The 12,099-nt window shown below is 51.3% G+C and overlaps 2 protein-coding genes across 4 annotated transcripts; one reads left to right on the top strand and one right to left on the bottom strand.

Moving 5' to 3' along the window:
- Positions 1-23: 23 nt before the first annotated feature.
- Positions 24-7,162, bottom strand: LOC102537545 (dnaJ homolog subfamily C member 14). The gene is made up of 8 exons (XM_015251430.3): positions 7,026-7,162; positions 6,174-6,333; positions 4,265-5,730; positions 2,209-2,315; positions 1,906-2,025; positions 1,374-1,534; positions 1,189-1,291; positions 24-977 (listed from the first exon to the last, which is right to left on the bottom strand). The coding sequence occupies exons 3-8, from the start codon at positions 5,672-5,674 to the stop codon at positions 767-769; spliced, it is 2,112 nt and encodes a 703-aa protein (XP_015106916.1). The 5' UTR covers positions 5,675-5,730; positions 6,174-6,333; positions 7,026-7,162; the 3' UTR covers positions 24-766.
- A 371-nt stretch (positions 7,163-7,533) lies between these two features.
- Positions 7,534-12,009, top strand: LOC102537795 (transmembrane protein 198-like). Of its 3 annotated transcripts, none has more exons than XM_015251432.3 (5): positions 7,534-7,748; positions 8,740-8,999; positions 9,596-10,177; positions 10,625-10,785; positions 10,907-12,009. In XM_015251432.3, the coding sequence occupies exons 2-5, from the start codon at positions 8,825-8,827 to the stop codon at positions 11,042-11,044; spliced, it is 1,056 nt and encodes a 351-aa protein (XP_015106918.1). In that variant the 5' UTR covers positions 7,534-7,748; positions 8,740-8,824; the 3' UTR covers positions 11,045-12,009. The 3 variants fall into 3 exon arrangements, with proteins under 3 accessions (XP_015106918.1, XP_015106919.1, XP_015106920.1); XM_015251433.3 differs by having other exon boundaries at positions 10,628-10,785; XM_015251434.3 differs by lacking the exon at positions 8,740-8,999.
- Positions 12,010-12,099: the final 90 nt, after the last annotated feature.

The following is a 12,099-nucleotide window of genomic DNA, read 5'->3' on the forward strand; positions in this document are numbered from 1 at the left end:
ATGGGCAAAGAAGAGAGGGCAGATACAGGTTGCCAGTTACATATTTATAGAAAGATAATCCCCTGGCTTTAAATAGATATGTACATACAAATATGAACAAACTTAAAAAAATACAAACCCTTGGATCATATGGGGGCTGCCGGGAACCTCTTTATCCTTCCCCATCACCCAAGGGCAGAGGGCATGAATCTGCTTTTTAAAAGTTACTAGTTTTGGCCATCCCTGCAACAAGCATGAAGTTGGATGCTTACCCACAAGGTGAGAGTTGCCACTCTGAACTCTGTATGTCCTATAATGAGGCTTACATGCTTTCTTGTTCTTTTTTACTAGTATATTGGGGCAAGGGAGGGGGGCTCCCTCCTCAAATGGGTCAAGAAAAAAGATAAGACTTGTAGTTTAAAAAGGGGAGAAAGTGTCATCTGCCATAGAAGCAAAGGACAAAACAAAGGCATACAGACCTCAGGGAAATACCCAGTTCCCACACTACTGTGGGAGATATTGTCCAGTCCAGATCCAGGCCCTTAGGTTCTTTGCTCTAGCCACCCTCAATTTCTTTGGTATTGTCAGAAGACAAGATTCAGTTCCTGGGTGCTGATGGAGGAGGGAGAGTGGTTCCAGGGCTTCCTACAAATATTGAGTGAACGATTTGAGCTTAAAATCTTCCCTTTTTAAAATATTTAAAAATAAACAAATCAAACTCCATCAGGTGCTATACACAGCCCTTTTGACTCCCTGACATTGATTTGAGGAAAGAGAAGGGGGGGGGTCAACGTTGGAAGGGCCTCCTCACTTTCTTCCGCCGCTTGGGTTTGGCTTCTCCCTTGGGTACTGTGCTATTGGGCTTGGAGGCTGCAGTGGCCCCAGGACCAGGCTGAGGAGCTGCAAAGAAGTTCCCATTGGACATCTGGCCTGGGGGTACTTGAAAAATCCGGCTCAAGAAATCCTGAAGGTCAGCAGGAGGGGCATCTGGGGTAGCTCTGAGAGGAAAACAGAAGGCATGATGAGGCAAGAGATACTGCAGTCAAATGGTTACCCATGTTACCTATTTATACGTACATTAAAGATAATTCTGAGTCAGTCCCCGAACTTCTTAAAGGTGACACGACTACATGTCCTAAACAGCATGTCATTTGAAACCATATTCAGAATGAGAAGAATGGATAGATTATTGAGAGAAATACCACCTACCTCTGCCGCCCACTGGTGCCTGGCATCCGCGAACCAAATGAGATGTGATAGGGGACTCTGTGGGTATCTGGGGAGATTCCCACACGCTGGCATCCAGCCCACTCTGCAAGCATGAGAGATAATTAGCCAAAATATCACAGTTTTGAGGATGTATGAGCCCAGACTTCTAGAGGGCAGAAGTATACCTGTGATGTCATACACCTTTCCATCCATCAGCGCAAAGTAGGTGATCTTGAGGCCCAACATGCTTGACTCTGCCCAGAAGTCTCCTTCCTCAGCAGGATGCAGCCTATTACACTCAGCACAGTATCTGGCATTCTTAGGTTCCCGGTCCATTTCAAACCTCCTAAAACCAAACATAAGGACAGTTCCTTAATAATTCGTGAAGCCTTCTTAGGGCACTGCTGTAGTCTCATCCTTACTGACAAATATGGCTGCAACAGCTAAAATGATCTCCATATGTAACAATGATCAGTTGTTACATATGCCCACATACACCCTGCCCTCAACCTTCTACCTTACAGCTAGAAATGTTATCTTTTCTTCTTGCTAATTCCAATTCTCAATCTCTTGACAATATGGCAAAAGTAAAAACCTCAGGGTCCTTTTACTCTTTTTACCATCTGTATCACATAACTACCAATAATACTCACAAGGAAGGTTTTTGGCTACCCAGTTCCTAAGCTGTGGCTGTCCCATTCCTGTCCTATTTCATACCTATGCTTTCCCTGGCATCGGCTGCACATCATAGTATTCATTGCCTCTTTGAGGTCATCCTGCAGCTTGGACAGAAACTCATTCACTGACCGGCTCAGCTCATTCTCTGCCATTCGTTTCCTAAGAGAAGAAAGGCTTTGTAAGTCAGGGTATCGAGTGAGGGACAAAGGCCCCTGGCCAGCTAGAAACACAAGCCACCTCAGTTCTCTCTGCCTCGGAGAGCCTCCATCCACAAGTCTAGGGATCTCTGTTATTGAAGATTGTTCATTTACCCAACCTGACAATTTCCTAGCCCCAACTTACATCTCATATTCCTTCCGTCTTTCAGGGTTGCTGACAATGTCCCAAGCTGCCCGCAAAACCTTGAAGGCCTCCTCAGCCCGGGGGTGATGATTTTTGTCAGGATGAACCTACCGACACAAAGATTTCATTACAAATCCATTGCAACCCTCTCCCCGTCTTGAGTCAAAATAACCTCATATCAAAGGGTTCTCTTTCACCACCCTTTTGGAGAGTCAGTACAGCTTAATGGTTAATTGCTTCAGCTCTGCAGACAGATCTGGGTTTGAGGCCCAGCTCTGTCGCTTATGGGCTATATGACCTAGAATATTTTCTCTCTCATGGATTGTTGGGAGTATTAAATGAGAATACACGTGAAGCATATGTCACAGAATCAAGTGCTGTGGTGATCCCAGTGTGCCTGGGACTGTCCCAGTTTTAGCACTGGAAGTTCATGCCTCGGGAAACCTTTCAACCCCAGGCAAACAGGGATGGTTGGTCACCCTACCTGGCACACACATACTAAACCTTCACATTTTAACTTTATTGTCAGTCATAGAGTTCCACCAATACTACATCCTCAGACTCATTGTTTTCTAACTAGGGAATTCTCTGATCTACTCAAAACCTCCTACAGTAGTTTGCCTTTCTGTCCCAGAAATGCGGTAACATACCATGATCCTCACAGGCTTTTTATCCACTTTTCAGCCTTTTCTCCAAGACAAGTAAATCCTCACTTCCTACAGCTTCCTGATTGTTCCCATTCTCATTCACCAACTAGAGAGAAAGCTGGTCTCTTGATTGATGCCAAATAAACAGAATGCTGTTAAATCTCTCAAATTCCCAAGCTCATAGAATGTGGGTCATGGTACTTTAGGGCCTAACAAGGGCAGTGAGAGGTATGAAAGAAGCCCACAGTAACTCTGGCCCAGAAAAGGGGGAGAACTTTGAGGTGTGGGGCAGGTCTACTGAGGATCAGGGAACAACTATCTCTACTCCAAGAAAGTAAGTTGAAAATGAGAATTTTTGAACGGTATTTCCCAAGAGAAGACATCTGCTACAAGACACGAATTTGAGAAAAAGAGTTCTACCGTTAGTAACAATCTGAGTGTAAGCATTGTTCCCCACTCAGAATATCCCTGGCTATCCACTAAGGGGCATACATTTCTTATTTAACTAATTTAGTCCTCTGGTAAGTTACTTTATTGTGCCTTGAATGGTTAATGGAAACTTTGATTGCCCATTCCTCTTTGGTGTCATGCAACTCTTGAAGTAATTTGCACACTGTAATATTTTACCAGTCAAGTTCCATACGCTCAAATAGGCCTCCAATGCAATTTACACACATTACTTATATTCGTAATACAGTTTTACTTGTATGGAAATATCAGTAACAATCACATCTAAAAACAGCAACCTAATATCTACTTCTAAAAACAATTTGATCTCATGCTTATATTAAACCATTTCTGTCAAGCATATGGTAAGTCACAATTGAAGCAACCATATTTTCATATATGACATATATATGCACATGCCTCTATATGATTTATGTCCCATTCTTCTTCCCTTTCCCACTTAGGGAAAAGTTGGGTTGCTAGTTTTGAAAAAGCTTGTTTTCTTTCACCTGGCCCTGGAATAATTACTCACATGTATTCCCTGAACCTTCCCCAACTAGTCCACATTTCCCTTACTGGGCCACATAGATTTCCCTGTATTTTAAAAACCCTCATTTGTTCAGGGGAGAGAAACTGACAGGCTTCCTGACTAGGCCTCCACCCTGCTCAGAAGGATTTCACCTGGTTATTCCAGGGTGAGTGAGTCCAACACTCTAATACCCCAGGCTCAATTATTTATATATTCATTTAAAAGAAAGAATCTCATGACAAAAAGCTTTAAATGAAGGTAAAGTCAGATCCCATAGTACAGGGGAAAAAGTCTAATTCTTTCCTAAGGATTAAACATACTAATCTTCAGATTGACTTTCTACTCTGCCTTCCATTTATTCTGCTCTCCCTAAAACCGTAATAGAAAATAAAATTTGGGAACAAAGAACAGGTAACAGGGAACAGGTACTCACCATCACTGCCAGCTGCCTATAGGCCTTCTTCAGTTCAACATCTGATGCTGTGGCTTCAACTCCCAACACATGGAAAGGGTTTAGCTCATCCTCAGAAACCCCAGCCATGGTCAAGAGTCGAGCCACTTCCTCTTCAGGCTGGCAGTAGCGCCCACTAGCTACCGGTGCACTCCCCTGCCTCTTAGTCCTCTGCTTGACCCAAGGCAACTCCAGCCAACCCCACTGAACCATTCTTACCAGCTGCTGCCATGGCCTGCTATCTCTCAGCAGAATCAGGCACCGTTGCCAGGTGGGAGAAGCCAGCCAAGAGAAGAGCCAGGTGGCTTTACCCCTCCAGCCTAAACGGTCACCCAGTCCTACCAGAAACCGCCAACCCAACTGTAGACAGCCCAACAAAAGGGCCAGGGCCAGAAGCATCAAAGCACCCAGTAGCCTAAGAAAACGGGTGAACAGCCCTGCCCCATAGCAAGACCCTTGGCTCAGAAGCTGGAATATCACCTGGGCCCAGCCCCCAAGTCGCCCTGCCCAAACTCCCACCCAGGCTCGAAAAAGGTCCAGATCACTGCCTTTCAGCTGCCTGCATGCATAGATGAGATGGCCACAAGTTTCCACGTACTCCCCCACTAATACCAGCAGTTCGATCAGCCACCAGAAGCCTGCCTGTCCAAGCTGACACAGTTCCTCTGCTCCCCACAATCCCAGGCCTCTGCGTTTATCTGCCTGACTTCGTTTCCGACCCAGCCGATGCCGACCAGGAGATCTGGGATCCCTGCGTCCACCCTCCCGAGTATCCTCCTTGGCTGGAACTCGGTGCCGCTGTCTCCGGGGTGGAGGTTTCTTTCCACTGGGCACACGTGAAAAATCACTGGGGAATTTAAGAGGTTCCTCATCATCGTATTCCTCTTCCAACTCTTCATCTTCCCCCAAAGCTGGAGAGGTACAGTGGTGGCAAAAGTTGCTAGAAGAGCTATCTCCTCCCTCAGAGTAAGGCCCTTCAGGGATTCCAGGGGTTCCCTGGCAGTTACAAGCAGATGGAATGGAAAGAAAAGACGGGTTCCCATCCTCCTGGTGCCCAGTCTCATTCTCTCTTGAGAGTTCCTGGTCCACTCCTGACTCTTCTGAAGATGCTTCACACTGATGTGGGTCCTCCCCATCCCTTGGGGGTCCTGGACCCCTCGGGAGGCCATGGCTTGGATCCGACCAGTGGGCTGGATTTGGGGGCTGTGTGTACTTAGGACTAGAGTGCTCTGTGAGGCAGCGGGTACCATTAGGAGCAGGCCCCTCTGAGTCCCTGAGTCCTGAGAATGAAAGTATTTCAGGGTCCACAGAGGGTCCTAAAGTCCTGAGGGAGGCACCACCACTGTGGTGGGCTCCACACAACCCTCCTTCTCCGGGGTGCTTCTGGGCCATGACCCCGGGGCTTCCTGAGGACTTTAGGTCACAGCCATTATGGTAAGTTCTGATGCCTGTAACAAAGGTATCAAGGTGGGAATGAGCAAGGATAGGACAAAGAGAGAGGTTAAATAATCAAATTGGGGATATATTGAGTAAATCAATCTCCCTTGTTTTCCCAAGTTCTTTTGGGACATTCATTAACCCTAGCAATAAAGCCACTACATTAACGACAACCCTGATCCCTCCCCCATTCCTCCAAATCCCCTTATTTTCTCCCTGCCCTCAAAAGCTATAATCCTGAATCCAGGAAAAAGGGAGGTACCGCAAAGGGTGTGGTCCCGGGGTCACTCTTGGGAAAAAGGAAAAGAAGACCGGAAAGGGGGTCGCAGGCTGCCAGAAAAGGGTGGGGACCGTACGGCCCTTAAGGAAAATCTGAGGGCGGAGCTAGGGGTTGCCCCTAAGAGAAAAAACCAGGGAACCTTCGAACTAGGTAGAAGGTGCGAAGGTAACGTACCAAAGAGCGGCAGTAACTCCTCCCCCTCGAGCAGCTGGGCCTAGGGCCAGGGGGAGCTACGAGAGCAGCTCCCCCGGCTCCGCCTCCTCCTCACACTCTGCTTCCGCCTTCAGTCCCCGCCGCGGCCGCCGACCTGCGCCCACTTCCACTTCCGGGGTCACTAGAGAAGAGACGGGAAGGACAAGTAAAAGCGGTTGGCGGAGGCGCGAGCCAGCGCCGCAAGTGGTGTGTCAAATCAGAGGAGGTGGTCCTTGGGAAAGCACTGGCCCCGCCCCTTAAAGGGCCCTCTGCTGCCGCCCTCCGCGTGCTGGAGTGGGGTCTCCGAAGGCTGCACCACTGGAAGCGAAGCAGATGGACGCTACTGCAGTGCCTGCAGACTGGGGGCAGATTCTTAGGGCTCCTCTGGCTATATTCTTGGGCTTTACCGAGACCGGGAGATAGAGGAAAGCCACCAAGCCAGTCTGTTTCCCTTGCAGAGAAAACAAGGGAGCTTAGAGAAGCCACCGGACTGATCCCTTCCTTGCTGGCTGTAACGAGGACAGAGGCCCTTTTGTATCATGCGGAGGTGGAGCGGAGGGGAGGACGCCCCGGGCCTCCCCACGGCCTGGCCCTCCTTCTCTGCCCCTTCTTTCCCATCAACCCTCAGCCTCCCAGCCCCTGACCCAGCTGGCCAACTGCCCTGTATAACTGTAGCTCTCACGGCCTGGACCCCTCCTCTAGGTGCAGCTCTCAGGCCGCGTCACGAAGCGGGGCCGGAGGACTGAAAGCGTAGCCCCGCTGGGCTCAGGACCCGAGCCAAGCACCAAAAATCCCTGCACTCATCTCATGCTGCTTTGCATCTCGTTTGCATACCAAGCTGTTCGGCCGACGTCGACACGCGCCCCCGCCCCCACGCAGACCCGGCTTGGGTTTCCTCTTTGTCGGTCCCCTCTTCTGCATACGCCTCTCTCGTTAGTCCCCCTTTCAAACCCCGTCTTGCTCCGCAAGTTTCTCCACCCATGAACCCCCTTGCCGACGCCCCCAGACTAGTACGAGCCCCTTCCCAGGTCCCCGATCCCCGATCCCGACCACCAAGTTCTCCTAAAGACAATACTCCAATTCTCTGGGAAGTGGAAGAAACCAAGCCGGAGCTGGGGGGACGGTAGGATATGTAGGGTCTTTGAGAGCTTCGAGTTGTTGAGTCAGCGCCTAAATAGTCAGAGACCTTTTCCCAAACCTCTTATGGTTCCCCCAAGACCCTTCCCTGTTATGGTTGGGGATCTGTGGTCTCAGCCTAGAGCAGTAGGCAAACTGGGTCCCCCCAAACACAGGGAAAAAAGTTGGAGGGGCCCGCTCCGTGATGTCACCCCCCCACACACACACACCCAGTCCCCTTCCTCCACCCACCAAGCTGGTTGCATTTAGCTTACAGGGCTTGGGCTACGACTTGCAAGAGTTTAGGGGGCAACGAACAGAGTGGCCCTGGGGGTGCCCTCTCCCGACAGCCGCCCCGACGCCTAGGACTCCGGGCAGGAATGCAGCTGGGGGTCTAGGGAAGCACATCTACCCCCTCCTCTCCTCAGCCCTGGCAGGGTGGTGAGTAGCTAACACCCCCTCCCCAACCTCTCCTTGTTTAGGGTCCCTAGACTTCCAAGCTGATTGAGGAGAAGAACCCCAGGGATTCCCCAAGCCAACTCTCCTGCCTATTAAGACCTTGATGTCCGAAAGATCACTGAAGGGAAGTCCCTGCACCCACCCTACCCCACTCTCATAGTGCCCCAATGCCAGCCCCTCCTTGGTGTTCTCCTTTCAGGAACTGAGTTCAAATCCCATGGCAGCCCTGCCACCCCAGGGGAAAGGGAGAGGTAGGAACAGTCCCATCAGTATCCTAAGGGGAGGAGCCAAAGGCTACCAGGATGAGATGTCTGTGGGCAAGGTGCCTGCTTAGTCCATAAGGGACCGTGGGAGTTGGACTGTGACTGGACGCTCTTTCCCCAACAACTCCATCTTTTGAAGCCGAGGCTTCAAACCCCTGACAAAGTGTGGGTTACTGTCTCTGCTTAATTCCTTGTCCCAAACTCTTCTGGTGTCTGATTTTTTTCCCTTCTTCTCTGAGGTTGGAGCAGCTGTCAGGGGACCCCCACCATGACTCATTCTCTCCTCTTTCTCCTCCTTCTCCCTCTCTATTAACTCCACCCTTCCCAGTCCAATGGGATAGCTTTGAGTCCCGGCTGCAGATGGGGCAAGCTTTCTTTTCGGCTGGAACAGGCTGCAGGGCCTTTAGCCCCCAGTCTCACCCCTGGGCCTCCCCCTCCACAAACCTAGGACTTCCTACTCCTCCAGCCCCACCCTGAAAAGCCAGGGGGCAAAGATTCATTTCTTGTATAAAATTTTAATTTCTACTTTAATGTCCTTGTTTCAGAGGGTGGTAAATAGACAGCTGACTCCCCTCAACCCAGCCCAGTAGATTTCTTCAGTGATCTCTTAATTTCTCCCTCCTGAAATTGGCCTTTCTTCAAAAGAAGTAGAGATACAGAGTCCTCAAGATTCATGGGCACCTGAGTTCCTGCCCCTTACCCCCTTGCAGGTTTCCCAACCCCCTCAAGACATTCATGGATGGATGAGAGGAGCTGACACTGACCTCCCCCTCTGTGACCACCTTCTCTTCGGCCATGGAGGAAGCCTTGCTGCCCCTGGCCATGACCTCTGACCCCAGGCCCTTTAATCAACAACTCCCAGAGCCTCCAGACCCAAGATGTGTCTTGGAACCCCAGGACAATCCTGAATTGGCACCTGCCCTGGTGTGTGCTCTTTGCTGCTGCTTTGGAATCATCTACTGCTGCTTCGGTGAGGGCAGGGCCAGGGTTCTGGGGGGCAGCTACCCAAAACTGTCACCCTCAAGGATGATGCCAACTTTCTCCTTTGCTCCTGGGCCACCTCTACTCCTCTCAGGGGACGCCTACCTTCAGTGTGGCCAATGCCGCTCTTGCCAGCTCTTCCATCCCCCATGCCCACTCACCTTCCAGCTCTGACTCCTGGCAACTATCACATGCTCTCCCCTTGCCTCCTACCTCAAAACTCCATTCCCAAATTATCCTCCTTGCTTAAGGCGTCTCCACCCTTCCCCAATAACCTAAATCAGCCTGTGCTGATTTCTTCCTGTCTACCATCCCTGGAAGGAAGAACTAAACCTTTTTTCTATACTTAGTCCCCTCAGTGCATCCATCTTACTTCCTGATTTGCCCTCCCATCCCCTCACAGTTTCTGAAAAGTCCCTGCCCTCCCAAAGATGATCCTTTCTGCCCTTTGCCTTGATGTCCTTGAGTATGCTGTTCCTGTCTTCAGCATCTCTGGTTAGCCATTCCTCTCCCTTCTAATTCATCAGAGCCATCCCTGTAGAACCCCGCTTTCCGCATCTCAGTGCCTCCTGCCTCCCTTCCCAGGCTATCGCTGCTTCAAGGCAGTGATGTTTCTCTCCGGCCTGCTGTCAGGAGCTCTGGTGATCTTCCTGCTGTGCCACAAGGAGCGAGTACTGGAGACACAGCTGAGCCTGGAGGTGAGCGCGGGCATTGCGCTAGGCATCGGACTCCTCTGCGGCCTGGTCACCATGCTGGTTCGCAGTGTTGGGCTCTTCTTGACTGGTCTCCTGCTAGGCCTAACCCTGGGTGCCGGGGTCCTGCTGGGCACCGAGCCCATCTACCAGCCACCTTCAGCCTGGGTGCCGGCCGGGGGGCTGGTGGGGCTGGCACTGCTGGGAGCCCTGTTCACGCTTCGGTGGCCACGTCCATTCACAGTTCTGGGCACAGCCCTGCTCGGTGCTGCGGTGCTGGTGGCCTGTGCTGACTACTTCCTAGAGGGGCTGGCACTGGGCAGTCGGCTGGGCCAACGCTTGCAGGCACTTCCAGCCTTGCCTCCTCTCTGCTGGTATAGCTGGGTCTTGCTGGGGACCTGGCCAGCCCTGGGGACCCTTGGGGCCCTGGCCCAGTGGAAGCTCATGGATGAGGAACATGGAGGCCACGCCAATGGTGAGTTAGTGCCGTGGTACCGAAAGCAGCCAACCTGTGCCTTCTCTTGTTTCTGGTTCCCAGACTTGAGGAGGGGAAGGGGGAAAATACATGTGAGGGCAGAGGGCAGAGGCATCTAAGATGAATGGGGCAGGGCTTTGAAAGAAAGTTACAGTTGGAGGAGCCAAATGTCTGGGTAAGAATGACAAGAGAAATTGTTGTGGGAGGAAGTACAAAGAAGAATTATTGGGGACCATTATGGAAGGAAAGGAAGATCTCAGGGATATCCAGAAGGAAATAGTAGGATGACTCCAAAGAAAAGCTTCTTTTAGAATAACTGGGGGGAAGGTGAGGTTTGAGAGACACGAAACAGGGAGATTGAATGGGTTTCCCTAGAGTGTGAGTGTATTTGGGGGTGGGTTTCAGGATCTAAAGAGGCCTCCCTGAATTTATATTGCCCCTCTCAAGCAGTGGTCTTGAGCCACCAGCAAAGGCATCTCCAGCTCCTACGGATCCGTCAGCAAGAGGCCAAGTGGCACCGGACCTCCCCTGGGGTTGGGCTCTGTGAGGGCAGCTTCCGGCGCCAGCTCCCCTCCAGCACCCGGAGTCCTGCTGACAGTCTGGCTCCAGTGAGTGGAGGTGTAGGGGTGCTCTGGGGCATGGGGCAGAGGGCACATGGGATGGCCAGGGTGGGAGGGGGGCTCTGACCCAGGCCCTTTCTTCTGCCCTCTCTGCCCTGTGCCCCTCCAGAGTTACCTCCAGAGCCTTCGAGAACGCCAGCTGGGACCAGGCATTCAGGCCACAGCCCCCCACACCGTCCTGGACCTGGATTCTGACTGTGGCTCAACTGTACCCCTCACCACACCTTCTGGTTCTGTCCGAACCTGAGCCTAAACCTCCAGTGATGCCCTCACCCCTAGCAAGGGCCTAGGAACAGTAGGTGGTCAGGGCCTGAGCCCAGAGGACACACAAACCTCCCGACCTCTTGGACTTGGGGATAGAATCTGTGCTCCAACCCAGACCAGCCCTGTAGGGATATGTTTCAGAGACAGACAGGGAGGAATCTTGTGGTGAGGGGAGCGGGATGGAAGTATGAGTACCTACCTCTGTCCAATAATAGAGGTGCCCTGGTCACTAAAGCAACTGACTCCTTAATTGTCTCCAGACCAAGGAGGCCCGTTACCCAAATAGCCTTCTATATACCCACCTCAGTGCCTCACAGCAATAAAACAAGGGGCTTTGTTTCTGTAGGATCTATAGAAAATCAGGAAGCCTCCTAAAGTACTTCATAGCTTTATAATGGGGAGAAGGGCACAGAGGCGCTCCGGGATTCCTTCAACCCCAGACCCTTCATTAGGGGGTAGTTGGGTTCCTGGTTACCCTGTCCCTCTGGACCCCCATAGGCTCAAGCCCCCTTCTCCTACCTCAGTTGGGGGTACTGTCCTCCATGGTGCTTCCCTTGCCCTCCTTCTTAACGTGGGGAAGAGCAGAGAGCAGTGCCTGGCTCAGTACCCACCTTCCCCAAAAGCTGGCTTCTTGCTCCAAGGAGAGAGCATTGGCCCAAGTGCCAGAGTCTTGCCCTTTTGCCCAGAGGAGCCTGGTCTGCGGGGCTGCATGGGAGACAAGTGCCTTCTCTGCCTCTCATTATAGGTGATGCTAATCTCCTTAACCAGAACATTGTCCCAGCCACTAACCCATTCTAACTCTCTCCCCTCCTCTGATCCTCCTGCCCAAGGTCTGTTCCCTGGTTCCCCAGACAGCATGAAGGAAGATATGTCCCTCTCTTGGGCAGCAAGGTTATGATGGGAGGAAGAATGTGGGAGCATGTGAATAAAATGGCATTGAACACTGAACCAGGGAGTCTGGCCTTTACTGTTGCTGTTCTTTTCTTTCTTTGCACCCCAAAACAAAGAGTTAGCCATACTGACAAGTCCTCTGTCCCT

This window comes from Vicugna pacos, chromosome 12 (assembly GCF_048564905.1).
Source record: "Vicugna pacos chromosome 12, VicPac4, whole genome shotgun sequence".
NCBI classification, from domain to species: Eukaryota; Metazoa; Chordata; class Mammalia; order Artiodactyla; family Camelidae; genus Vicugna; species Vicugna pacos.

Excerpts from the sequence above, each read along its gene's own strand:
- LOC102537545 (XM_015251430.3), bottom strand. The coding sequence starts at position 5,674 with ATGGCCCAGAAGCACCCCGGAGAAGGAGGGTTGTGTGGAGCCCACCAC. Across the intron at positions 2,026-2,208 it reads AGACGGAAGGAATATGAGAT|GAAACGAATGGCAGAGAATG; the intron begins GTAAGTTGGGGC and ends TTCTTCTCTTAG. Across the intron at positions 978-1,188 it reads GGCACCAGTGGGCGGCAGAG|AGCTACCCCAGATGCCCCTC; the intron begins GTAGGTGGTATT and ends TTTTCCTCTCAG.
- LOC102537795 (XM_015251432.3), top strand. The coding sequence starts at position 8,825 with ATGGAGGAAGCCTTGCTGCCCCTGGCCATGACCTCTGACCCCAGGCCC. Across the intron at positions 10,178-10,624 it reads ACATGGAGGCCACGCCAATG|CAGTGGTCTTGAGCCACCAG; the intron begins GTGAGTTAGTGC and ends GCCCCTCTCAAG. Across the intron at positions 10,786-10,906 it reads CTGCTGACAGTCTGGCTCCA|AGTTACCTCCAGAGCCTTCG; the intron begins GTGAGTGGAGGT and ends GTGCCCCTCCAG.